This window comes from Anguilla anguilla, chromosome 2, assembly GCF_013347855.1.
Source record: "Anguilla anguilla isolate fAngAng1 chromosome 2, fAngAng1.pri, whole genome shotgun sequence".
NCBI lineage: Eukaryota > Metazoa > Chordata > Actinopteri > Anguilliformes > Anguillidae > Anguilla > Anguilla anguilla.
In genome coordinates, this window is record NC_049202.1 from 65,476,355 (window position 1) to 65,504,117 (window position 27,763).

Below are 27,763 nucleotides of genomic sequence, written 5' to 3' on the forward strand. Positions count from 1 at the left end.
TATTTTGGCAGGAGTGTACAAGTCAAAAGGTGAAGCAACAGCAAGCCTTTGGAATGCTGACACTGGTAGGGCAATTTTTCCAGCAACAATGTCTCTGGAGACATTTCATGTTTTCTCCCACATTATACGCTTTGATAACAGGGAAACAAGGCAGGGTCAACAGGAGCGTGACAAACTTGCACCTATCTCGTCTGAATGAAGAATTGATACCCACGGGTACCTAGTTGAGCTATTATGTTCATTTTTTATCAAAACTCAATTCTGGTGATTAATTTACTTTTTATTGGTGTTTCTTCATTATTGAATAACTGTCAAATGTTACTTATTGATGTTCTGAAGTGTTTTCTGAATCTAAACATTTGAAATGTTTGACATTTTAAATTTTTTTCCTGGGGTCAAATTGACCCTGAAAATAAAATGTTACTATGCTTGATAATAAAAGGTGTGTTTCTTTCCAAATGTTATTTTTCTTTTTTAATGAGCACTTAATACCAACATATAGCCCTGCTAACACCAAAACATACTTTGTTTTCCATTTTAGGTCAATGAATGAGATTGTACAGTCATTTGCATATTTCGCAATAGTCATATAAAATCAATACTTGATGTATAAGGGGAAGTTGGGGGGAGTCATGTTTTATTTAATGGGCTATTAAGATGGTCAGTAGAAAGGCCTAAAGTAGCAGAGAGAGAAACTTGGGTAACACTTTCAGTTACAATTATTTTCTGCAGGTTTATATTGCTGGGGTCAAATTGACCCCAAACATAAAAGTTGTTAGTTAATTTGAACATAATAGGAGGGTTAAGGCAACTGGGCTGATTAGCTAACGCAACCCAGGTGCGCGTGCTCTCTCCACCAGCCTGCGCAACCGAGGCCAATCCGCTTCTCTGACGAACCGAATGCTACACTTCCTAAATAACTTGGTACCATGTACACACAGGGTACACATTTCTATGGTAATTAATTAGTAATAATTTCCCCCAGCCCAATGCAAAATGTGGTGATTGCACAGGGTTAGAACAAAGCCATACATCTCGATCACTAATGGTCTGAAACAACAAGATTCCGGTGTTTGTCTGTATAACCAAAATAGCCTGTATGTGTGTGGTTAAGGTTTACTTCATTGTATATCAGCTGTGCTCAAAATGGGAACTGTGACTAAACCTGCAAGTGACAGGGTACACAACCCCCCCCCCCCCCCCAAAAAGGGAACTATGACTAAACCTGCAACTGCGAGAGTACACTCCCCACTTAGAACCATACCAGGGCTCATAGCTGGATGACTACACTCCCCACTTAGAACCATACCAGGGGCCTATAGCTGGATGACTACACTCCCCACTTAGAACCATACTGGGGCTCACAGCTGAATGACTACACTCCCCACTTAGAACCATACTGGGGCTCATAGCTGGATGACTACACTCCCCACTTAGAACCATACTGGGGCTCATAGCTGGATGACTATACTCCCCACTTAGAACCATACCGGGGCCTATAGCTGGATGACTACACTCCCCACTTAGAACCATACCTTGGCCTATAGCTGAATGACTACACTCCCCACTTAGAACCATACCAGGGCTCATAGCTGGATGACTACACTCCCCACTTAGAACCATACCAGGGCTCATAGCTGGATGACTACACTCCCCACTTAGAACCATACCGGGGCCTATAGCTGGATGACTACACTCCCCACTTAGAACCATACCTTGGCCTATAGCTGAATGACTACACTCCCCACTTAGAACCATACCGGGGCCTATAGCTGGATGACTACACTCCCCACTTGACTGGCCTCTTATAAGCAGACTGAATGTGTACAGCAGCCCTGCGGAGCACACTGCCTGTCCACCTGTTCCCAAAAAGGCAAATGATGAAGTCTACGATTCTGGTACAGAAAACTTTATTTCCTGCACGACGTACCCTGTAAGGTTTTACCATGACTCAGTCATAAAAGAAAAAAATGTTTACTGAGGACAGCTCGTGTCTTTCGTTTTTGAAGTGTGGCCTGATTTGTACTGCAGAACAGTGGCTGTGTAAATCCAGAGTGTGTACCCAAGGGCGCAACAATTTGTGATGCAAGCGTGGCGAGCGATTTGCCTTCATTTCATGAGCAACTGTGGACATACGGGTGGTCACTGCAAAATGTGGGAAAAGCAGAATGCTCCATGAGAGCAGAGTGGGCTCCAGCTTCCTCACACCATCGTTTCAGGGCAAAGACACACTGCGGCCTGAAAGGCACACGCCTGCACACTTGCGAGCGCAGAGCGCACGCACGCACGCACGCCCCTTAGAATTCGGTGCTGTACACAGACAGGTCGGAGGCCAGCGTGACGTGCAGTTGCCATGGGAACTGGTTGACGGGCCGCTTAACCGCCGAACCGTGGCGCCTGCCTTCGATGACCATCAGCTCGATGTCCTCGTCATCCAGAATGCGAACGAGGTCCCCTTCCGGGTCGCGATAGTTCAGCGCTATGTCTTCCAGCTTGAACACCTCCCTGAGAGAGACAGAGATGGAGAGACAGAGAGAGAGAGAGAGAGAGAGAGAGAGAGAGAGAGATGGAGAGAGAGAGAGAGAGAGAGAGATGAGAGAGAGAGAGAGAGAGAGAGAGATGATGGCTGACAGTGTCTTTTCCATGGCACAACAGTTTCTTATTCTATTCATATACATTGGACCAGGAACTCCAGGAAGCACAAGAGTTTTTCCACTGTCATATCAGAGCAGGAACTTGGGAACCCAATGTCACATGAGAATCTAGTCAAGTAGAAGAATTCCCAACAAGGAAGCTAAAAAAATGGAAGCAGCAGAATGGACGTGTGATGCTTCCACAGTTCTGGTCATGTGCCTCGTTCAGACGCCCCACCTGGAGGCTGACCCTAAAACCTTGGCGTTGCAAGCCCAGATTCCTCCCCATTGTGCTACACTGCCATAGGTAAAATAAGAAAGGGGGTGCCTCTGCAGCAGAACGGTCATCTCGCGGAAGCCATTGATGGTGGTGCATTATGGGTACAGGTTCCGATCAGTGGCAGCACTGTGGCGATGAGTTTGCACAAGCCATTCCATACCTCATAAGAGTGAGCAGATCGCTGTAGGCAGGCTGGGTGGAGAGCTCTTCTTCTACACAGACGTCCCTGTGGCAAAACACACACTCCTCCATTTAACGGACCATTTCTGTGTAAATACAGAGCACTTTGCACTAGCGAACCTCACAAAATGTATTTGCTACACTTTCCATTGATAGCCTTGAAATACGGACTGTATACAGACAGGATGGTCAAAAGACACTGTTGAGGAAGAAAGAAGTCTAAGGAACGCTCACCTGGTCTCAATGTCCTGGCCCTGGTGGAGGTAGCAACGGAGGCAGCTGTAGGACCCTGCTGGGGGTCCCATCTTCCCCGACGAGGTCTTCCCCTCCCCCTCCGAGTCACTTTCTGGGAGGGGCTTAATGATCTTCACAAAGGACAGAGGGAAAATGCCCGTCCTGTCCCTCACTGTTCCCTGCGGGTAAGAATGGGGGGGGCATAACTGGGTTTCATGGATCCATTATATTCATTTCTAAGGCACTGCAACATAGCAAACTGCTGGGAGATATTAAAAAAAAGTCAGGCTGCAATGAAATGAGGAAGTAGAAAGAAGAAAAAAACAGCCACATTTATGTATACTCACAAACCCACACGACACCCACACACACGCACACACACATGCAGGCAGGCACACACACACACACATACACATCCATGTATGCACACGCACAAACATTCACAAACCCACACACACACCCACAAACATATGTACACACACACACGCACACACACCCACACACATGTACGCACACACACACACACATACAGGCAGGCACACACACACACATCCATGTATGCACACACACAAACATTCATGAACACATACACACACACACACACACACACACACATTTTGGGACAATAAATTGAGGAGTGGGGGCTCCAATTTCATGGCAGGACACCTGCAATTTCAAATAAATTAATACATTTGAAAAATTATGAACAATACATGAATTAGCAACTTCAAAAGATTAAATGTGCTGAAAGTGTTGTCTGCACTAGGCTATATTTATACATAACTGCATCAACACTGGCCTCGGCCAGAGCAATCCAAGCACACCACTCCTACTTGGTGGTGAAAATGCAAGCACCAAACATTCACTGTGATACACGTTCCCCTCTCCTTCCCTCCCTGGATGCCTCTCCTTCATCCTTTCCCATCCCTCCTTTCTGTCTTTCTGACCTTCTGCCTTGATGAGTTTTTTTATTTTTATTTTATATGATTGACTGGTCCTGCTGACCTTTTAATTGTGGTCACACCACCTTTCCATTCCCCCCCCTTTCTCTGTCTCCACCTCCGCTAATTCCTTCTTCTACCTCTTCTTGTCTTGAATCCATTTGTGTCTCATATACTTTCCCCAAGTACCTCAAAACGCCTTTACATTACATTACAGGCATTTAGCAGACGCTCTTATCCAGAGCGACTTACACAACTTTTACATAGCATTTTACATTGTATCCATTTATACAGCTGGATATATACTGAAGCAATGCAAGTTAAGTACCTTGCTCAAGGGTACAACGGTTGCGTCCTTACCCGGGAATCGAACCTGCGACCTTTCGGTTACAAGCCCAGTTCCTTGCCCACTGTGCTACACTCCGTCCTACACAGTTCTTACAGTTCTTACAGTTCTTACAGTCCTTACAGTTCAACCATCGATTACCTCCCTGGGTAAAATTGAAAGAGCCAGATTGAGAATTTTATCAGGGCACCATACACAATTTTTTTTTTTTTTAATTTAACATCTGCTCAACATGACAGCATCTCCTACAGCACAGTGTCTCCATCACTACACAAAGACAAGTACTTTTGCACTTGGTCCAGAGGGAAGACTAATACTGGCAGAGCCGCACATCTTATCATTGCGGCTTGGTGGGGCAACATGCCCCATACCTATACAGCACAGAGAGTTTGCCACTTTTCAGGGTCTAAAGAATATAGGGTGGGATGGATTCCGGATGCTTCTTTCCTTAACTCTCTCTATCTTCCTCTCCATCCCTCTCTCTATCCTCCTCTCCATCCCTCTCTATCTCCCTTTCCATCCCTCTCTCGATCCTCCTTTTCATCCCTCTCTCTATCTCCCGCTCCATCCCTCTCCATTCCTCTCCATCTCGCTCATCATCCCTCTATCTCCCTCTCCATCCCTCTCTCTATCTCCCTCTCACCCCTCTATCTATTTCCCTTTCCATCCATCTCTCCATCTCCCTCTCCATCCTCCTCTTGTCCCACTCGCATCTCCTCCTCCTGTGTCCTGAAATCCCTCCCACTCTGCATCACTGCATCCCTTCCTATCCCAGCCCAGTGGCCCTCCCACTCTCCCTCCCTCGCTCCCTCCCTCCATCCATCCATCCATCCCTCCCTCCAGTTCCCTTTTTTAATCTCTCCGTCCCTCTCTCTCGCTCCCCTTCAGCTCACCTCCAGCCAGTCGGCGTTGACTCTCCTGAGCAGGAAGATCACCTCCCCAGCCCGCAGGCTCAACTCCAGTTTCCCGCTCGCGCTGAAGTCGAACATCGCCTGGGAAACGCACACACACACGCGCGCGCCCACACAGGTAAGAGGGGGAACACCCGCCACCACTGCCACACTCCACGGGGCAGGGAACCAGAGCAGGGAGAGACCCCACACAGGAGAGGAGGGAAGAGGAGAAGAGTGAGGAAGTTCCAATGTTAACAGGAGAGGGACAGGCTCCCAGGAACTAAGAGCAAAGACAGAGAGAGGGAGAGATAGAAAGAAAGAAGAGAAGAGAGCAAAAACTGCTCAATACAGCAGCAGAGACGATGCAGATTGGGGGGGGGGGGAGAGGAATGAAGAGAAGAGAGGAAGTTTGGTCTTCCCTCAACAGAAATAACAGTCTGTTGCCTGGTTCTTGATATTACTGCCATTACTTCAGTGGAAAAATCTAAGTTGAGCTGAGTGAGGATGTGCAAACTGTGTGCAGGAGAGTGGAAGAGAGAGACGGGGGAGAGAGAAAGCCAGAGAGACGGGGAGGGAGGAAGCGAGACTGGGAGAGAGGAAGAGAGAGACGGGGAGTGAGGAGAGTTGTGCCGAAAAGCAGCTGAGAAAGTCACTGTGCGGAGGAGGGAAAGAAAGAGTGAGGGGGGATGTTAAAGCTATTATTACAGTAAGCCAGGGCAAACGCGCGATAGAACAAAAAGTGGAAAATTTGAGTGCTAGCTGATGGAGTTTCAATTCTACATTACAGTTTTAAGGAACAATAAACTACAAAACCTTTTTAGAATATGCGTGTTGAACCTCACGCGGGTATTCGGTGTGTGGGGGAGATTTTGAAGGAAGAGGGGGTCAAAGAGGGGCACAAAAGGCACTGGGACAGGAGTTGGTGGGACAGCTTGGCATTAAAAATGCTTGACAATAAACCTGCTGAGGAAGAGAGAGAAAGATAAAGAGAGATGGGGGAAGAAACAGACCCTATTAAAAAGAGAGAGGCTTTAGCACTGTCATGTAGCTTGGAAGACCAGTGCAAACTGCCTTTCTGCCAGGACCCCAGGCTGTGATTTAACTGGACACTCCACACTTTGCTGAGGCTTCGCTATGACTCACAGTAATCCCAACGGATGGCATCAGTTACTAGTAAAATGGTTAACTGTGTGTGTGTGTGTGTGCGTGTGAGAGACAGGGAGAGAGAGCGAGAGAGAGATTAAAAGAGAGTAAAAGAAAAACTGAAAGAAAGCAGACTGACATCGCTGGCATGCGCCTTGTTTTCGTGCAGCAAGGCAAATGGAGGGCAGAACAGGAGAGCACAGGGTCACAGTGTGTGGTAGAGTATGCAATGGTCTACTGGTGTGTACTACTGTGTGTGTGTGTGTGTGTTACTCTACCTGTGTGTACTACAGTGTGTGTATGTTACTCTACTTGTGTGTACTACAGTGTGCGTGTGTGTGTGTGTGTTACCTTACTTGTGTGTACTACTGTGTGTGTTACTCTACTTGTGTGTTGTACAGTGTGTGTTATGTATTAATGTGTACTACAGTGTGTGTTACTGTACATGTGTGTAGCGCACTGTGTGTGTTGTCCAGTGTGTCTGTGTGTTACCGTGCTTGCGTGGGTTAGAGCATGTGTGGTGTTCTGTGGCATACTGGTTGTATATGAGGTAACACACCCAGAGGGGAGAGGAGTGTGCATATGCTAGCGAAACAGCATGAAACATCACTCTACAAAGACCTGCAATGAGGACACAACTTTAGGCAGTTTCTCTTCTAATCTGGTGCGCCTCTCTCTGAGTGTGCGCGTGGGCGCTTATGTGCTGCCTCTATTCAGCATCTCTGTCCACCCCCCCCCCCCCCCCCACCGCCACCCGCCCCCCCCTTCCGAGCCGCAGTGTCCCTGCAGCCATCCCCGGCTGGAGTTAATGAAGCGAGCCTCAGCCCCCAGTCAGACAGGGCCAGGTTAATGAGAGCAGGAACGGGGTGGGGGGGTGTGTGGGGGCGGGGGGGGTGGGTGCCTGACTGGATTACCAGATCACCAGAGATCTGCCAGCAATGGGAGGGCCAGCTTTCCTGCTCCACCCTCACACCCTCAGAGGTGCCAACCCAGTGCTAGCCTCAGCAGGGCCCAGTATCTCAGTGTGTGTGTGTGTGTGCGTGTGTGTGCTTGTGTAGGATGGACACATTGCTATGTACAGAGGATAGTATGCACTGTGTGTGTGTGCGTGCCTGTGTGTATGTGTGTGCGTGCGTGTGTGTGTGTGTGTGGGATGAACACATTGATATGGACAGAGGATAGTTTCTAAGTACTATGTGTGTGTGCGTGCGTGTGTATGTGTTTATGTGTGTGTGCGTGTGTGTGTGGGATGGACACATTGATATGTACAGAGGATAGTTTCTAAGTACTGTATGTGTGTGTGTGGGGGGGGGGGGGGTGGACAAATTGCTATGTACAGAGGATAGTTTCTAAGTATTGTGTGTGCGTGTGTGTATGTGTGTGTGGTGTATGTGTCTGCATGTGGGATGGATGCATCACTATCTACAGAAGATAGTTTGTAAGTAGGTGTGCGTGTGTGTGCATAGATGCATTATTTGCATGTGTGTGTGGGATGCCGAAGGGCGAAATACAGTACGGTGTGTGTGTGTGTGTTTGCATATGTGTGTACGAGCATGCATTTTTTTGTGTGTGTGGCGTGTGCCCTGTGTGTAGGTATGATTATGCATTTGGAAGTTCACTTGTTTGTGTGGGAGTGTGTAGGTGAGATAGTGTTAGATGGTATCTAATTATGTGCTGGGAGACGCAATGTGTGTATCTGAAAGGGCTGCGTGTGGGTAGGCCTTTTAATAAAGCAGAAGAAAGCTCCGCTCACCTCCCGACAAAAAGGCAACACCAGCAAGGTGATAAGAGCCCTTTTCTTTCAGAACAAAGCGATAAGAAGTCAGGACTGAGAAGAGTTGAGCCAGGATAAGTCCTCTGTCTATGAATTCAGCAGAATATGGAGAGTCCTGTCGCACTAACTAGTAGTAGTGTGTGTGTATTAATGTGTGTAAGCCTGTATGCGTCAGCAGGTGTGCATGTGCGCACGTGTGTGCGCATGCACGCACATCAGTATGTTGATAATAAAAGAATAGAAGCATTTTTTTAAAGAATGGAAGCATTTTTAAATGCTGTAAACTATGACACAGCAACTGCAACCTCCTGACTCATTTGCATTAATGTGCAGATGAGAGTGCTGCTCTCCCACCGCATTACAGCAGGAGTCAGTGGGAGGGGAACTGACCCCTGTAAAAAACATTATTCATCCCGTTTTCCACCTCTGCAGAGGCATGCCATCGAATCACCGCAATACACCGTTCAAAGACAAACGCACACTGTACATGTACCTCGATTTTCATACATGCGGCAAACACTCTGAAATACACATGAGCGCGCACGCACATGCACGCACACACACACACACACACTACAGAAATACAACTTTTTAAAAATCTCTAAATACTGTATGATCAAGGCAGGTAGCTATCACCGTACGATAATTAATCAGCCGATAGAAACAACCACTGAAATAACTGATTCATTATTACAATTAAAGCAGAAGCGCAGGACTTTGTGCCGCACTGCTCGTTCAGGCCCTGACTCACTACGGCGGTGACCACGGTGATGTTGCTCGAACCCTGTTGCCGCGAGCGACTGCCATCGCTTCCACCCTCCTGCCAGATTTGCCGCTCAGCAGCTCAGGCTTAGAAACCCCCCGCGCTGCTACCTGATGTCAAATTAGTCACAATCTCCTCTCCTCACATGCGTTTCGTGAACAGAACGCATGCCTGCACCTCCACTAAATCCAGCATGCTTTCACTAATTATTAACTTTTAAAAACGCGGATTTGAACTTTCAATCCGCGGCAACATTGCTCCCCACTTCTCTAACAGTAGCGTGTCTGTTCTGCAATCCGCCTGGAATAGTGATTTATTACTCATCGCTGTCACTCAAACTGAAACTGTACTACCCTGATTCATTTAGGAAACTCTAGAAGAGACCAGTGATGTTTACCACCGGTCCTGGAGCACCCCTGTGTATGCTGGGTTTTGTTTCAGCTGATCTTGTGCTTAATTAAGGTGACTGAAAGTGCCTCCTTTAAACAGACTTTAACACAGTACTGGTTTGGCTCATTGCCATCTGCTTTGTCCTTGAACTCTTCATTTTCCAAATTTGGTTTCGTATCAATGGCCAGGTGTACACATTCAGCAACTTCACTGATTTCAGCTGTAGGTCCATCAACTAATTAATCAATACAAAATGTAAACTCTTTAAAAATCAACCATTTGCCACAGTGACGTAATAGAAAGTCAAAGTAGAATTTGTCTAAAGATTGAACACACACACACACGGACATGCTTGCTCTCCAAAAAAAGAACGAAATAGTCATTAAGCTGAAATTAAGGAGTTCACCGATCTATTTGGAGACGTTGTCACGTTTTAAGGGCGAGTATTTTAAGCCGGGACCAGAAGTCAAAAAGAGCAAACCTAAGTATAGCCCGACTGCGGGTCACAGAACTGCAGCAGGAGCCAGAGATTCCAATTAGAGAGCAAATGACCTCTTAAATGAGATTGTTAGCGCACAGTAAGTCAGCTGGGAAGCCCGAGAAAATGGATCGAGGCTTCTTTTTTTGTTCATTAAGGGTTTGTTATAAATGTGGATAAAGTGACCCACTTCAGAAAAAGCCTCAATATCCGAGCCTTTGGGGACAGATTAAACACGGATACATTACAGAAAAGACAGGGCCTCGTCTGCCGCAGATGAGCTTCTATCTGCCGTAATCGCTGCAACTTTGATGAGCCAATCGCAGATATGAGGGCGCCAGAGGGTTCAGGCAAGAATGCGTTCAGTTCTCAGCATGGCTGATGCAAGGGAAGCAAGATCGACGCAACACCGGATGCAGTTCATCCACCTTCATGACCAGTTTAGGGGAATGCGATCTTCTTCTGCTCAGAAATCGATGGCAGAGTTTGTAAACAGAATTACTCCATAAGGGTTCTTAATAAGAGGGCCCAAATGCACCACACTACAGCACCCCCTGGTGGCTCTGCAACGTCATGACACCCAGAAGAACAGCACTGTGGATCTGGTGGTGTTCCTGCAGTAGGGAACCCGACCATCTCAGACAGGAAACCGTCCTGCGACAACATTATTCACAGTCTGTTTACGGTCACTGGTGACAAATACCAACGGGCAGTGATTCCTCTGCAGAACATCTTTTTTTTCAGGCTTTGACTTTGCGGTTTGCAATGATTGGGGCTGCGAGGAGGAGTTTATTTCACACTGCGTTCCTCTTTGCTGCGTTCAGTCAGGCGTGCACCGCAAGTGGGTGACTTTGTTGAATTAGACGGGAAAAGATTTCTCAGATAATCTGTAATTGTTTCCTTCTGTTACAGAACCCCGATTGACTGAGAGATAGGGTGCCAACTCGGTCTACCACTCATTAGTTCTACTCCATTACAGGAAATTTACAAGATTAGTTCCATTACAGGACACTTATTTCCTGTATAGGGCTGTATCTTCCTGTACAATATTAATGGTTTAAATTAAAACAAATCCACTTTCTTTCCACGGAGCCTCTCTCGAAGCAGCTTTAGCAGGGCTGGATGGCAGCTCTGCTGAGTTGCAAACCGCCAGTACGTTACACTTTTCTGAGAAGCACAAATGCACCCAGATATTCACCCAAATCTGAACGTGGCCAGCTTGTCACAGAATCTTTCTGTATGTGTGAAATTAAATCGTTCTTCGTCTGCATTATAACCAAGAGTAACACACTACCTTGCAGTGATACTGCTCAGTTTGACAAATACCTGTCTACCAAGCTCAAGCTGTCCTGCGTAGACACACCTTCACGTAAGCATGCCTGACGCAAAAATCCATACATTTATAATGAGCTCGCTACTTATGCTACAGTATTCTGTGACACTGACAGCCTCCTCCCAGTTAGACTCTATTTCTCACTGTGAAACAGCCAACCAAATCAGACCATCAAACTTCGGCCACTAGCAGCACATGGTAGAATTGTGTGCATGTATTGAGTGTGCATAAGTGAGTATCTGTGAGCATGTGATCTGATGCACCGTGTACGCTTGTTAGTGTGTGTCTGTGTGTAAACAGGCACAGAGGCAGTAGATTGGGCAGTGAGGCAGTGTGTGTGTGTGTGTGTGTGTGTGTGTGTGTGTATACAGGCACAGAAGCAGTAATTGGGCAGTGAGTGTGTGTGTGTGTACACAGGCGTAGAGGCAGTACACTGCGGTGTGTGTGTGCGTCTCTCAGTGAAACCCCTGAGCAGGTGCAAGCCGCTGGTTCCGCTCTGCGTAGCTGCATGCAAGTGAGAGTCCGACAGCGCGAATCCTTTTTACGCTGCAAGGTCAACGGCAGGTTCACACACTGCTGCAAGAGCTGCCATCCAACTGCTGTGAGTCTGTCACTTCTGCTGACAAGGTGCTGCGAACAGGGTACACCTGAACTCCCTCTCACAGCACACATACACAACTGCACACACACACACACACACACACGCACATAGTGGTAAAGATGACGTTTGTTTTTACAACAAAATCGTACATTGTTTTGTAACCAAGATTTCAGTGACTTCTGTGTCTATACAACTATAGACTATACACTATAGACTGTAACTATATACTAACTATATAAGTGATAATATATATAAGATAATTATATATTTATTGCGATTTAATTCAAGTTCCGAACAGCAGTTTGGACGACGCATGTAAGCCTTTAGGGTGAAGCCAAACATCCTCCGACAAAAACCCACATCATAGTCGCCTCCATTCATTTCAATGGGAGCCAAGTTTTCGTGTCCGCAAAGTACGCTGGGATAGCTGGCTATGTGAGGCAAGTGAGCAGAGCCCCCGGACAGATGGGGAACATACAAACTGTGTTTTTCCCCCATTTTTATATATTCAGTGCGCTAACTGTGACAGGAATAGGACCAGGAGAAAAAAACCTACACCAGCAAGAGAGGGAAGCACACTACAGACAGACAGACGAATGCAAAGACTCATAGAGTGAAAGAGAAAGAGAGAGCGGGGGGGGGGGGGGGGGAAGGATAAACACATAGGTGGATATGGACTGGAAGGGACAGGGAAATGGAGAGTGAGAGAGAGAAGAGGAAAAAGTAAGGGAGGAATACAAGGGAAATGTCGGGAAGGACTGGCCTGGACAGACAGAAAAAGAAAGAAAAACGAAGAAGGGAAGAGATAAAGGGCAGCAGGTGGCACACTGTAATGACCTATGAAGGAAAAGAGAGATGATGCAGAGGAAAAACAGCCGAAGGAGGTTCACAGGAAGGAGTGGTAACAGAACAGGAAGGACACAACAGAAAAGTGTCCACGCTTCGTGTTTAAGCACAGCCAGCAGGGTACAGTGGAGCAGGCAATCTACCACCCCCCACTGGTCACACCATGTCACTGCACCCATTCGGCACAGTGAGACTGGCACTAACTTCAGCTAAGACTGAGGGAGTCAGGGCGCTGGTGCAACCGTATAGGGCATCGGTCAGGCTGTCATGCGGAACACTGGTTATGAGGTGGGAGGGCGTGAGGGTGTGTGTGTGTGTGTGTGTGTGCGTTTGTGTCTGTGTGTGTGTGTGTGTGTGTGAGTGAGTGTGTGTGTGTGCGCTTGTGTGTGTGTGTGTGCGCTTGCGTGCGTGCGTGTATGTGTGTGTGTGAGTGTGTGCATTTGTGCGTTTGTGTGCGTGTTTGTGTGAGTGTGTGTGTGCGGTTGTGTGTGTGTGAGAGTGCGTGTTTGTGTGAGTGTGTGCGTGCATGCGTGTGAGTGTGTGCGTGTGTGTGTGTGTGCGTGCGTGCGTGTGTGAGTGTGTGTGAGTGTGTGTGCGCGTGTGTGAGTGTGTGTGAGTGTGTGCGCATGTGTGTGAGTGTATGCGCGTGTGTGAGTGTGTGCACATGTGTGTGAGTGTGTGCGCATGTGTGAGTGTGTGTGCGTGTGTGCTTGCGTGCCTGCGTGTGTGAGTGTGTGTGCGTGTGTGTGCGTGTGTGTGTGCATGCATGCGTGCGTGCGTGTGTGAGTGTGCGAGCGTGTGTGAGTGTGTGTGCGTGTGTGTGAGTGTGTGTGTGGAGAGAGAGGAGGGGGGTGTGGTTCCCCAGGGGAGGGCAGTGACAGAGGCCTGTGGGCGGGGCATGGCGGCGGTTTACCTCAGCTCTGGGGGAAGACAGCAGGTCAGGCTTCGTTTTGACCGTCTTCCTGCGAAAGAGAAAAACAGGAACACGAGCAGATTCAGATGCGGTAAAGGATGTGTAACAGTGGGCGTCCCAGCCTGCCAGCACATCCTGTGGAGAGAGAGCGTTACAAAAGCCAGGGGAACTCTGGGGCCTGGCTGTATTGCAACACCTCCTTTCAGCTGCTGCCAAGCCTCAGAGCAGAGCAGAGGGGTATATGGTGTTTTTAACACTAGGAATGGCAGGTGCTGTTAGCAGTGAACAGAGGGGTAGAAGGTGTTTTTAACACTAGGAATGGCAGGTGCTGTTAGCAGTGAGCAGAGGGGTAGAAGGTGTGTTCAACACTAGGAACGGCAGGTGCTGTTAGCAGTGAACAGAGGGGTAGAAGGTGTGTTCAACACTAGGAATGGCGGGTGCTGTTAGCAGTGAACAGAGGGGTAGAAGGTGTGTTCAACACTAGGAATGGCGGGTGCTGTTAGCAGTGAACAGAGGGGTAGAAGGTGTGTTCAACACTAGGAATGGCGGCTGCCGTTAGCAGTGAGCAGAGGAAGGGAATGTGTGGAGCGCAGCGTGAGGTCATGCAAGTGGAATGTGATTGGCAGCTGGGCCTACACTCTGCGCGTGGGGGGGCGGAGCCGACGCAGGGTCCGGGGGATCTGTTGGCTGTCGGACTCGCTCTGGTAGAAGAACATCCTGACCACGTCCTCCAGCAGCACGTAGGTGGGCAAGCTCAACAGCTTCTGACTCACAGAGAGAGAGGGAGAGAGAGAGAGAGCATGTTGACACTCAAGTGGGAGAGGTCAGCACATGAGCAGCAATGATCTTATTTACATGCATGCACACACATGCACACACACACACACACACACCACACACACACACACACACACACACACACACACACACACACACACATACACGCACGCACACATGCACACACACACATACGCACACCATGCATGCTCACACACACACACGTGCACACACACATACACATAAACACACCACGCACACACACACATGCACATAAACACACATGCACACTCACACACGCACACACATGTGTACATACACACACCATGGACACACACCCACGGACACATACACACAAACGTATGCACACACACACGCACATACGCATACACACACCACACACACACACAAATGTATGCACACACACACATGCACATACACATACACACACCACACACACACACACGCACGCACACACACACATACACACACCACGCACACCACACACACATACACACACTCTGTGACGCAAGAAACATATATTTTACTTCCATTACCAGGAACATGACTGGCTGCCTACTGGCTTACACAAGCTGAGAGAAACAGTAACTGAAGGCAGATCAGAGAAGAGGAAATGCAATTAGGAAAATTAAACAGAAAAGAGAAGTGAGTGGCAGACAGAGAACTTACAGCAGCTGCTGCTCAAATGCCAAGCTCAGTGCCAAGAGTTTTAGTACCAAGGCCACTGACACACAGACAGACTTGTATGTAATTAATTCATTCATTCATTAATTAACATGCTACTTTTGCTGAAGTATGCTTTAAGAAATTCTCTATTTAGCAGAATAATAGTAGCCTTGGTATAACATGTTATGGTCTCAGTCTTGAATCTGACTCACAGTACTGCAGCCTGCCTCGCCCCCACCCACAGTCTCTGCCTTGAATCAGACTCCATTTACCAAAGACTCAGTTTTTGGCCCTGACAACAATTGCATAAAGAGAACGAGCAAAGGCAAACAGTGACCAGACACAGAGAAGGAAGAAGTTTGTGTCTTTAACTTTTTTTACAGTTCACATCTGCTCTTTTTCCTTACCTTCATGTAAGTGTTGAGTTCTGGAATTCTGTTTTCTGCTATCTCCTGTTTTTTCCCCATAAACACCTTCCCTAAAAAAGAAAACACACACACACGTTGACCCGCTTTTCTTTCCTGGTTGGCACAGCAGCTTAACAGCAGATGGCTACGCAACCCTTACTCGCCTAGCGTTTCTCCTTCTGTGAAAATGATTAGTCCCACGGCTGACTTATAATTAACCATATTCAAGGGAAAGGTTCACTTCGATCAGTTGAATCTGTATGTTTTTGTTTACATTTATTGTGGTAACAGCAAAGTCTCAAACTGAATCACCGTATTTAAAATATACCGCTGGTAGACTCATTGTGGAGTTAGGGGGACAGACAGCAGGGAATGCACACACTGACAGTATAGACCTGAATAAATGCCTACAAAGATTCAAACCTCCAGCCCAGTTACTAGACATGTTGGCAAGTTCTCATCTGCTACAAAATCCAAATGGCAAAAATATCTCACGATATCTAAGAAAGTAGCTTTTTTCACACCATAATTGTTTCGCGTTCCTCACTCCAGCCAGCTGAAGAGCATTTGCCATAACCAAATGCGAAAGCAGACTTGCAACAGTTTAAATTTTTCTGCACAGTTGGTATGGTCCAGCATCACTTCAAGAACATCGCTACAATGTACCATAAAATGACACTTGTTATCTGGGAAAGTATATTTTTAGTACATATTAAACACATAGTTTTTTTAAACGTTGAGAGCCTTGAGTAGCCTTGTACAGAAGTAACGCTGAAGTAATGCGACACAAAGGCCTACAGCTTTCTACTGTAAGATTATACATTTGACTACTGCTATCGGCGGTGGCCCTGGCGACTTTGCACCAGCGCTGTATGCAGGCCCCTGCCCCATCGCTCATCAGGGACGCTGGCTAACCGGGCGCCGACGACTTGCAGGCGGTGTAAGCGGTGCGGTTTCTGCATTCCGGGGCGACTTGCAGAGGGGGAAAAACCGGTCGATTGCGCGCTTTCCAGACAGCTAGCTAGCTAGCTAGCTCGCCCGCCCGCGTGGCGTTTGCCCCCACAAGCTGCCAGAGGGCACTGCAGCAGAGGTACGGCCTACGGTGCCACGGTGCCCCAGAGAAAACCCGCGGGGTCGAAATGCGTCCGCCGTTCTTATTTTGACTCCTTTTAATATCCCAGCGTACTCCCGCGCAATACGCCAATATAATAGAGGCCTGTTACGAGTAGGCCTACCCCAGAAACCTGGAAAATGAGCTGTAACATTCACATCTTTTCCTCAATTTTTCCTGATTCCTATCTGTGAGTTTTGTATTCTCCCCTTGTTTGCTTTGGCCTGCAGTAACAGCCGGGCCAATCGGAAAATTTGCTCAGGCTATCCGGCAAAACTGATGATACCGTGCCACAAGTGGTCCTTACTGATCTGTTATGGCTGAACCTGCCATTCCTAGGCTGAGGGATATGACAGACACGCTAAGAGACAGAGAGGAAGACTTTGGTGAAGGAGGGAGGAAGGCGGACGGCTGTTGTGGAAGGGGTCAGACACTTAAGCGCCTTTTCAATTCCCCAGATGCTTCATGAAGGCAAACCCAACCCCCTGTCCTTTCACAGGAGGCCTGCTGAGCAAAGAACACTGAAAACTGAAAGATATTGCGAAAGGAAGCTAAACGCAAACAGACTGTCATAAGACAGGAGAGGGAAGGAGAGAGAAAAAGAGCGAGAACAAGCGTCTGTTGTTTTTTTGGCTGCAGTGGTGGGGGGAATGCACCTGTCCCGAGTCCTGTGTCCTGAAAGGCAGGTATTCAGTACCTTAGGCAGCATTCCAGCTGCACTGAATGGCGGGTGGGGGTGGGGGGAGCGGGATCTAAAGAAGCACAGCTAGCCCTGACACCGTTTACCCAATTTGTCACTTCTATATTCCTTCATAGCGCTCATCTTTTGACTGGCATGTATCCAATCAAAACAGTTACTGTAACACAACAGGTAAAATCGAAAATGAAACAAACACACACTGACACAACTGGCATACACCAGTTATGCACGTGCGGACACATAAATGCACATACACACACACGCACACACATGTACGCATGCACTCACAAACAGACAAAAACCACTTATGCACATACAAACATGCACACACAAACACACATGCACACACACATACGCATGCATCCATGCACGTACACACACACATGCAGGCATATAACACTTATGCACATACACACACACACAAACACACATACACAATCACACATGCACACACACACACACACACACAAGGCCCCTCCCAGGAGCGCTCACCAGGCAGTGTGGGTAAGGTGCAGGAGTACGTGGCCATCTGTGTCTCAGGGGAGAACTTCAGCTCCAGACTCTGGTGAAGTGTCAGGAACTGTCGGTACCGCCGGTATATGAGGTACTTAGAGCCCCCTTTATTCTTCACTTCAATCACAAATTGCTAGGAAGCAGAGAAAGACATGCTAGGTTCACCCCACCTTACCAGCACGAGAGGACTTTTAGATGTCTTACATTCTCGAAAGTATTAATTTGCTTTGATATTCGAACAAGCAAAAACAAAAATAACACAAACAGCACAGAGCCATTAATTTATTCAAGCTTTCTGTACGTGATCGTTGCAGAGTGTAGGCTACATAATAAATTGCTAGGGCCGAAAGTATTCCCTCAAAGATACAAGAATACGGTCGCGCGCACACTGTACGCATTCTGGACGGATCCAGGCACAGACTGACACAATACGCAGCGCATCTCACATAATAGACGATGAACCCTTTCTTCTCCTCAATGTCAGCAACGGTGGCCGATATTGGGACATCGTTGGGCAGCTGGTCAAAGTCACTGAAAGCCAGAATGATCAAAGGGGTTAATGCATTGCACAAAGACTAACTAATGCATGGACTCGTAAGCCCTGATGCCGACACCGAGAGCGCATGCTAAAAGACTTCAGGCTCCCAACGCCACGACAGATGAGACGCGTTTGAACGGTCAAGCACAATAGGACTGATTGAATCATCTTTCCCAGCAGGACAAAGCTATACCATACGAAGAAAAGAAACAATAAACGAACTTATGAGACCAAATGCGGTTGCCCATACAAATATATACTTGTTCCAGCATACCCGGACAGTTTTAATGAAACTCTTTATCTCAAATTTCACTACGTGATTAAGTTGCAAGTTTAGATACAATAATGTAGCAGTCTGGGAGTACAGTGCAGTTTTTGAAGATTAGTTTAAAAATTAGCATTTAAAACTATTTACTTTGAACTACGCTGGTTAAAAGTAAATATATTTAATCGCCTGCATTTCGCTTGCACCAACAAAACCACGTAATTACTCTCTTTACCTCTCGTCTCTCAGCTGTCTTGGTAGCGACATCCTGCAGACCAACAATTCGATTAGCAATATAAGTCAACAGTTGCTCTCTGTAGCTAGTATAGGACTATGGAGTGCTCAGCAACGGAGGTCAAAAACTGAGCGCAAGGTAGCTCGGGGCGGTGACCAGGGTGTTGCTAACTTTCTAAATACAGGAAGCAAGATTTTTTTATTTTTTTTAAGAGTCAGGCAAAATGTTAATAATTAAACAGTGGGATCTCTGTTCTTCAGCTTGCAGTTTCTCATGATTCAGAACCTGTATACAGATGAACATGCCCCGCCTACGATTAGTCCCCGGTAATAACGGTTAAGGGGCATATGTCTCTAAGAATGTAGCCTATTGTAGAGTCGGGGTTGGGGGATTCATGACTACGCAACTGAATAGGCTATAATGATCTTATAGTGTGCCTCCGTTCGTGTTTAAGCTCCGTTCGTGATACATTGTCTCGTTGTAGTTCAGATCAATTGTATTTTTTTCAGGTTGAACCGCTAGTCACATGGACTCTTTGGACCGAGGAAGTTTAAAGTACAAGCGGTCTAAAACAGTCAGAGGTATAGGCCTACGAACACGCCCTACTGTTTAAACAGATCTGCAATTTTTTACCACACGATTTCATAACCAAAGCTCAGATCTGATACCCAACACCTAGGCTATTACGTGGTAAGCGAACTGCAGGAATAAATTGGGTTTTCATGTGATAGGATACATTGGATACATAACTAAAACATGCCAAAGGGAGAATCGAGCGAATAATAACATATATCAAATCATGCTTAAATACGATCTGAAATGCTATCGAGTAGTGGGGACATTCCTTGAAGCACTATGTCTACTGTAATCCCATCATTGTATATTGCCACAGTGAAAGTTGCTGGCGACTTGTATTTGAGTACATTTCTCGCCTTGCTGCAGTGTAACTCTGCCGCCACAGGATGTCGCCACAGCACATTTAGAACGCGAACATCGTCGTTGATTTCGCTCGTTCCTCCACTTCCCTGACACATTTTAAGCCTTGTCTAAAGGTGAGAATGTTGGCCTTGGTCTGTGACAACATCTGATGAATGAAACCTTACATTTAGTTAGACCAGCTTGAAATAGCACAATTACAGAATAGTTAAGCAAATGTATCTTAATGTATTCCATTGATAGTCCCCTTCTGTTTTAAACCCAATTAAGCATTCAACAAGCCTGTCAAACTGGTTTTATTTATATATGTTTTGTTAATGTAATACAACGCAAGCTGTTTTTTTTGTGCATCCCAGAATTCACAAAAATTGGGCAAGATACACTCATACCTATTTTGTATTGCCAAAAGTACAGTATTAAACCAATTACATACATCTAAAACTGAACAATACATATATGTGCATCAAAGACTGAAAATAAATTGACAGTAACCACACATGAAAACAAGGATTGTGGATTTAGAAATAACAACGCAAAATAATACTATTATTAATTCCTCCAATTTTCTTTCTCTCTTTTTTCTCTCTCTTTCTCTATATATATCTCTCTCTCTCTTTCCCTTGGATAGTCCTTTGCATTATATTCCCTCCCTGCATCTCACTCTGTGTTAGACAGATGCCAATATAGTGCTGTGTCTGTTTCATTCTCTGTTTCAGTTTCTCCATCTCTTATCCCAACAACCTGTGTGGACTGTGCTCTTACGCACCTGCAAACAAAACACATTCCATCACAAGTTCAAAAGATCCATGCTCAACTTTTATTAATTTGATGGTTCTAATGGATATGAGTTACATAGCATGCTGTTACAATGTTATTCTTTTGGCAGCCCATATTGTGTGCAAACTTTAACCCCTTGTAGAATCTGTCTTTTGGAATGTTCTATAACTCCATCACTTTCAATTACCAGGAGTGATCATTCCGTCGGCATGGAATGTTCAGTCAGGAACATTCTAATACCATATTTGTGATCGTACACCTTTAAGGGTTGAAGCACAGTATCTAGATGATCCAACATGCTCCAACCTTCTTCCTCCCTCTTCTGCGCTGCTGTGAAAGATTTTATTCTAATGAGGCCCAAGAGATAACATCTATATTAGCAGAGCTCAGAGGCTTATTAGGTTACTTTCACTCGTCTGCTCTCTTCTTCCTCTTGTCCCCCCTTCACCTCTCTTTTTTCTTTACCTCCACCAGTGCACCCCCCTAACAAAGATGAACTAAATGCTAAATGCTTTTTGTCATTTTGGACTGAAACAATTCACTCTATTTCGGAGCTGATGAACAAGATTAACCTGTAAACGACACATAGCATGCCTTATCTTTGTTTTGTATTCAGCACTGCATTGAAAAGCAGATGGCCATAGAAATAGCAGATTTATTGATGCGAAGTACTGGTAACGGACTTGTTACATGAATATCGACACATAGGGAAATTTGCTTCGCAGAGGAAGAGCACTTGAGTCAGAGGAAGACCTCACATACACACACACACACACACACACACACACAAGCACGAACGCACAAGCAAAAACGGACACGCATGAACACATACAAACACACACACACTCTCACACACACACACACACACATACACACACGCATGAGCACACACACACAGATTCATAACATGAGGCTTCATGGGTTTTAGCAGAAGAGGTTTCCTGCGGACTTAAAAAAAAAAAAATTACTGTAAAGGAAAAATTGGTCCTGGGTGGCTCATTAGATTGAGGTACCACATGCACAGATGGGTGCATGTATGAGCCCTGTGCTCTCAGGTCGAATCTGGATGCCAGCACCTACTGTAGCTGGTGGCTCCGTATTGGGAAGGATCAGTCAGCCCGTGTTCGTCTCGCGACCCGGCTGGGCGATCGGGAGCCCGCGGTCTGCGTGCCGGCTGCATGGGTGTGGCCTTCCTTTGACTCCGCTCCGAGTCTGTCGGTGGTGCCTGGTGAAACGGGCAGCTGAGTCACGCGTTTCGGGGGGGGGGGGGGGAATAAGACATGGGCCTGCACTCTTCCCTGCAGTTCTGGGTGATAAATTTCATGTCAGGTTGAAAAGCGGAGGAGAGAAGAAGGAAAGAGAGACAGCCATAAAAGGAGGCTCCTGTTTCCTCTGACTGAAGAGAATGAAACTGTAAGAGAAAATGAGAGAACTAGATTAGAGGTGGAAAGAGGGGGGAGATTTTGAGATAATGCGGGAAAACGATCCTGACAGAAATATAGATAGATGGATGGAGAGAGATTAATTACCATATATATTATAGGTTAATAAAAACTGCAGTCTGCATCTATTGAAAGGATACAGTTCTCTAGAGTTGATGTCACAGATTAGTATCTCAGTATTGCAGCCTTGCTGAAAATTGAGCCACTGATAAGCAATGATGTTTTGGAGTCACAACAATAAGAAAAGATACCAGCAGAGTGAGTCTCATCTTTATTTTAAAATTGTTCATCTTTTTAATGGATTTCGTGGATTTTATCACGCAATGAATGAGAGATGAAGTGGATGATTACTGAAGGATGTTGTATAGGCATGTAGTGTCTGGAGAGAGGGACAGAGAAGCTGTGGAAAAAGGGAAGGAGAGCAGTAGTCTTACACATTTCTTACAAGTTTCATGGTTTTCTTTAAGACAGTGAAAAGTCATTTTAGAATTCCTCTTTCGATCCCTTTTCAGTGCTCTGAGGCATTGATCCCCTTGTTGGTTTATATCCCTCACTTCTTCCTCTGTCTCCCCCTTTTCCCATCAGCCCTTGCTTTGAGAGCTCCTACAACTGTATGGTAGTGGAACATCACAACATCATCATAACATCACATCAGGTCCAGCCAGTGGAGATAAACAAAAAGTATTATTTTTAAAAAGTATACAAAAAGTTAAATTAAAATACATTTTCAAGATTTCTCAACTACACAATAGATGGGCAAATATACAAATTATTACCGCTTTAAGATATTTAAATTTATATCTAGAAAAAAATATTTTAATCATTGTATTTTCCAAAAAGAACCTGCCTATTTACAATTTATTACAGTATATTTAATTTCACGAGTCTATGTATACAATGTCTATTTCTGTGTTTTTTTTAAATGTGTTTGTATGTGTGTGTATGTGTGTGTGTGTGTTTGTGTGTGTGCGTATGTATGTCTGAGGTACTAAACACAAGGGCTTTCAGCCAGATAGCGCTTTTGTAAGTTGCTCTGGATAAGAGCACCTGAAAACGGCTAAATATAAGTGTGGTTGGCTGAGGCATATGTAGAACGATGTGTATGTGCTCTACTGTGAGTGCACACACAGAGGGGGAGGGAGCAGGGGGCCAAGATGAAAGGGGTCAGAGGAGAATTAGACAAGTAATGGATAGGTGGGGGTGGCAGTGAGAGAGAGAGAAAGAGAGAGAAAGAGAGAGGGAGAGGCGAGAGAGGAGAGAGAGCTGGAAAGAGATAGCATAAGTAAGTGAGCAAAAGAGAGGGGTTTGATTATTAATAGCAGCCTTTTGATTAGCTTGTGCAGTGAAGTGATGCGGATTCTGGGCCACGCAGCGTCCCTGTAGTGCAGTCTGGGATCCCATCTTTTGTCCTAAAACAGAGCCTGGCTGAAGACCATAAAACAGAAATAGTGACAGCTGTCTCGCTCACCTCTGTCTCTTTCAGTTACCTGCTCTCCTCGCCCGGCAGATACCTCACCACTGCACAGGTAAGACCGCATCCAGGTGGGAGGAGGACAACAACAAAACCTCGTAGTCTTATTCTCAAAATGAGATAGAGGGCCATAGAATGTAAGGGAAATGAAGTGCAACTTGAACACCTGAACGTGCTGCATGATGAATTAGGCATCTAACATTTAGGGGAAATGGATGCACTGAAAGTCATAAAGTTGCCTGAAGTGTTGAGGGGAGTAGGAGATGTTGTCGGGGGAACTTTGGAAAAGAGAATATTGAAAGCACATCTGCGGAACATTGATTCATTGGGAAATTTTATACGCAACGCCGATGGAACGGTTGGCATTTCACACTGTGAAATGCGATGTAAATTGATTGTGGTGTGTATTGGTGATAGTGCGCAAGAACAATATTTGATGTGAATGTGAACATTTTAAACTTAATGCCTTTTGACAGGCGCTTGTATGTTTTTTTCATGCCAGCTATTATTGTTGCTAACAGAGACAAAGATGCTGACGTTTTGAATTTTCTTCATATTTATTTATTATGATTCACCGCATATAAAAATGTAGTTCATGAAAATGCAGTTAATACTGATAAATTAATCATGCAGCATTTGAGTGCAGCAAGTGTACAACTGAAAGAGATTTCACCTCAAAATGGGGAATAGAGCGATGGGCATCTGGAGATCTTACTGGAGGAGGACTGAGGATGACGAGGAAGATTGTATTGCTGTATGGACTTCCTCTTTGTTGTGTCGGTTTAAAGTGTAACGCAACATTATCTAAAATGGATATTTTAACAATGATGTTGATACAGCACTCTTAAATACCTGCCTTGGTCATGGTCCAATATTTGAAAGTTTGATTTGTCAATTTGTTAGTTCTGGGTCGCTTGCAGTGGATAGCAGTTGCTTGACAATTTGGTCTCACCATTCTACCTGGGCTCCACGTGAACCGCTGTATCCTTCTAGCAATACTTAAGCTGCAAGATTCATGCCTATGTGCTTACAAACCAATGGACTTCAATGGGACTTCAGAAAAATGTCACATAAATGTCTGCTACTCTCACAGGGCTTTGGCAGTAAACTGAGGGCTGTAGAAGCTGGAAATCACCTCGATTAGTGACTGGAGAGACCACTTCGGCAGCAGAACCGGTTGTTAATTGTGCCCAGTATGTTGTCACGACGCTCACAGTGCATTGCATCAGCCGGACGTCTGAGCCAATGCATTTGCGTTCTGAGCCGAGTTAACCTGGATCAAGGCGTCACCCATGTAAACAAACCGAGTGAAAGATACGGTATATTTACTGGATCCATGAGGACGCACTGATCTACCGCCGATCTCTCACTAACCCCCGTCAATGTCTCATACAACAGGTCTTTCCTTTCCACCTCCTGTTCTCTCTTATAAAAACATTTCCTCAGGAGGAGGGAATGTAATGTTTTTCTCTTTGCTTTCTTGCATCTCTCTCTCTCTTTCTCCTCACCGCTACTCATGCTCTCTCCTGCCTTTCCTTCTCCTTCATCTTTCTCCCTGTTTTTCTTCATCCATCCAGCTGCCGAGATGGCAATGAAAGACATTCTCAATGCTGATGAGATCAAGAAGGCCCTTGATGCTTTCAAAGGTGAGGAGGCGGATGTCTGTCCTTTTCTCTCACACAGACATCCTCCTGGCAACATGATATAATGGTCAAGAAACTGAGCTTGTAACCTAAAGGTTGCAGTTCCAATTCCCAGGGAGGACACTGCTCCTGTACCCACCCAGTATCCAGCTGTATATATTGATATTATGTATAATTTCTTTGTTAATGCAACAGCAGTGTAAGCCATTGGATAATAGCATCTGCTAAATGTATGGAGTGTAAAAGAGTTTTTTTGCCATCCATGGCAACTGACCAATTAACAGTAATGGAAATAATGTGATCACACATGCAGTACAATTCACAATGAAACAAAGTGCAATATAAAATGTTAATTTATATGTTAATATATGGGAAGCCTAGATCATCTATTCACACACCCATCGATCCCAGCCTGTCTGAAAGGCCCACTGTGGATAGTTATCTGTGGTTCTTTGCTGTAGAAGCACAGCTCTGGAAGAAATTGACCCCACCCCATATTTTTTGAGAAAGACTTGGGCTTACTCCACCAAATATTACTCCACCATAGCTTAACAACAGTTTCCCCACAAAATGTCTGCTTGTTTTTGTGTTTAATTTCAGTAGTGCGTGGGTATGTTTGATATGGGCCATGTCTTACTACTGCTCGTGTCCTCTCTCCACAGCTGCAGAGTCCTTCAACCATATGAAGTTTTTTGAGATGATTGGTCTTAAAGCGAAGTCAGCTGAAGATGTGAAGAAGGTTTTCAAAGTTCTCGATGTGGACAACAGCGGCTTCATTGAGGAGGAGGAACTCAAGTGAGAGCCGTGGCGAGAATGCAGACATCTCCCATAGCATGACTGACCACCATAGATACCATCACCATGACTGACCACCATAGATACACATCATCATTATGACTGACCATCATAGATGCACACCATCACCATGACTGACTACCATAGATACACATCATCACTATGACTAACCACCATAGATATACACCAGCACCATAACTAACCACCATAAATATACACCATCACCATCACTAACCACCATAGACATACACCATCACCATAACTAACCACCATAGATATACACCAATACCATGAGTAACCACTATATTTATACACCATCACCATGACTGACCTCCATAGATATGCGCGACTAACCACCAGTTTTACACCATCACCATGACTAACCACTATAGTTATACACCAACACCATGACTAACCACTATATTTATACACCATCACCATGAATGACCTCCATAGTTATATACCATCACCATGAAAAATCTGAATAAATACACACCATCAAGTCCAACAATGCGACTAACCACCATACATACACCCCAAAACATCCCAGAGTAGAACAAACCACCATGCATAACCACAATTTCACACAACTATCACCACGTATATACTATTTCCTATCACGGGACAACTAATCTTCCCCTCCCCTCCCCTCAGATTCGTCCTGAAAGGTTTCGCCTCCGACGGCAGGGACCTCACAGACAAAGAGACCAAAGCGTTCCTGGAGGCGGCAGACAGGGATGGAGACGGGAAAATCGGGGTCGACGGTAAGAGTGTGCTTAAGCCGACTGCAGGCATGCTCAAATCTGGCCCCCCTGCGGCCAATAGCACAGCGGGTTTTTCATTCCTCCCCTCCAATCAGGGACTGGTGTAAACCTGACGCACCAGCTGAGTGTAATCTCAGGCTGAACGGTGACATTATTGGACTATGGGACTACCAGGCAGAAGAGAAAACCAGCTGGACTACTGACCTCAGGGGCCAGATTTGAATTTCCCCGGTCAACTGGGTTCCTCTGCAGAGAGCTGCAGTCGAGCACAGACCCAGCACTCATCCTTGTATTTCCTTCACACGCCAAATAACTACGACAAAACTTCTGTGTTCTCTTTCAGAATTTGAAGCCCTGGTCCATGAATAAGTGGATGTGCCCATGACTTGCTCCTGGTCTGCTGTCTCCTCCTCCCTGCACCCCCGTCTTTGACTACTGCACTCCTCAACCCCCCCCCCCCCCCCCCCCCCCCCCCACACACACACACACACACACACACTCCCCTCCCACCAAAGCCATGCTCCCTCTACCCAAGCACAATAGACTAGAGGTAGGATCTCACTAGAGGGAGGGGGGCCAGAGGGGGCACCCACCATGGTAGTACACCAACACACTATTTATTTTCCTTTTTTATACCAATACCGTGTACGTGTTTTCAGTTTATTTTGAAATAAATTTGTTTCATATTAAAGAACATTGTAGATATGTAAACAGCACGTCCATCACCTCTATTTATTTAACATTTTGTATCTTTGTCATTTACACATGGTTACCCCTCCACCCCCCCGGTCCTGTTCCCTCCCTCCCTCCCTCCTCTTGAAGTGAGTAATGAAATATTCCGAATGAGGAACAAGGTCAAGCTGTGAAAAGAAAAAGCAACAAAATGAAGAAATAAAAAAACGCCTTGAGTACTCTGGCTCTCTTTTTTATTTTTGTTGCAATTTTTTTTTCTGG

The 27,763-nt window shown here is 45.8% G+C and overlaps 2 protein-coding genes across 2 annotated transcripts; one reads left to right on the forward strand and one right to left on the reverse strand.

Annotated features, from left to right (window-relative positions):
- Positions 1 to 1,893: 1,893 nt before the first annotated feature.
- ncf4 (neutrophil cytosolic factor 4) lies at positions 1,894 to 19,171 on the reverse strand. Its single transcript, XM_035405508.1, has 10 exons — positions 18,982 to 19,171; positions 18,390 to 18,474; positions 17,923 to 18,076; positions 15,620 to 15,690; positions 14,385 to 14,512; positions 13,749 to 13,797; positions 5,508 to 5,606; positions 3,328 to 3,506; positions 3,074 to 3,139; positions 1,894 to 2,505 (listed from the first exon to the last, which is right to left on the reverse strand). The coding sequence occupies exons 1-10, from the start codon at positions 19,011 to 19,013 to the stop codon at positions 2,298 to 2,300; spliced, it is 1,071 nt and encodes a 356-aa protein (XP_035261399.1). The 5' UTR covers positions 19,014 to 19,171; the 3' UTR covers positions 1,894 to 2,297.
- Positions 5,509 to 27,725, forward strand: pvalb7 (parvalbumin 7). The gene is made up of 6 exons (XM_035405509.1): positions 5,509 to 5,643; positions 23,620 to 23,662; positions 25,185 to 25,253; positions 25,913 to 26,045; positions 26,700 to 26,809; positions 27,153 to 27,725. Exons 3-6 carry the CDS (start codon positions 25,193 to 25,195, stop codon positions 27,176 to 27,178), a joined length of 330 nt encoding a protein of 109 aa, XP_035261400.1. The 5' UTR covers positions 5,509 to 5,643; positions 23,620 to 23,662; positions 25,185 to 25,192; the 3' UTR covers positions 27,179 to 27,725.
- Positions 27,726 to 27,763: the final 38 nt, after the last annotated feature.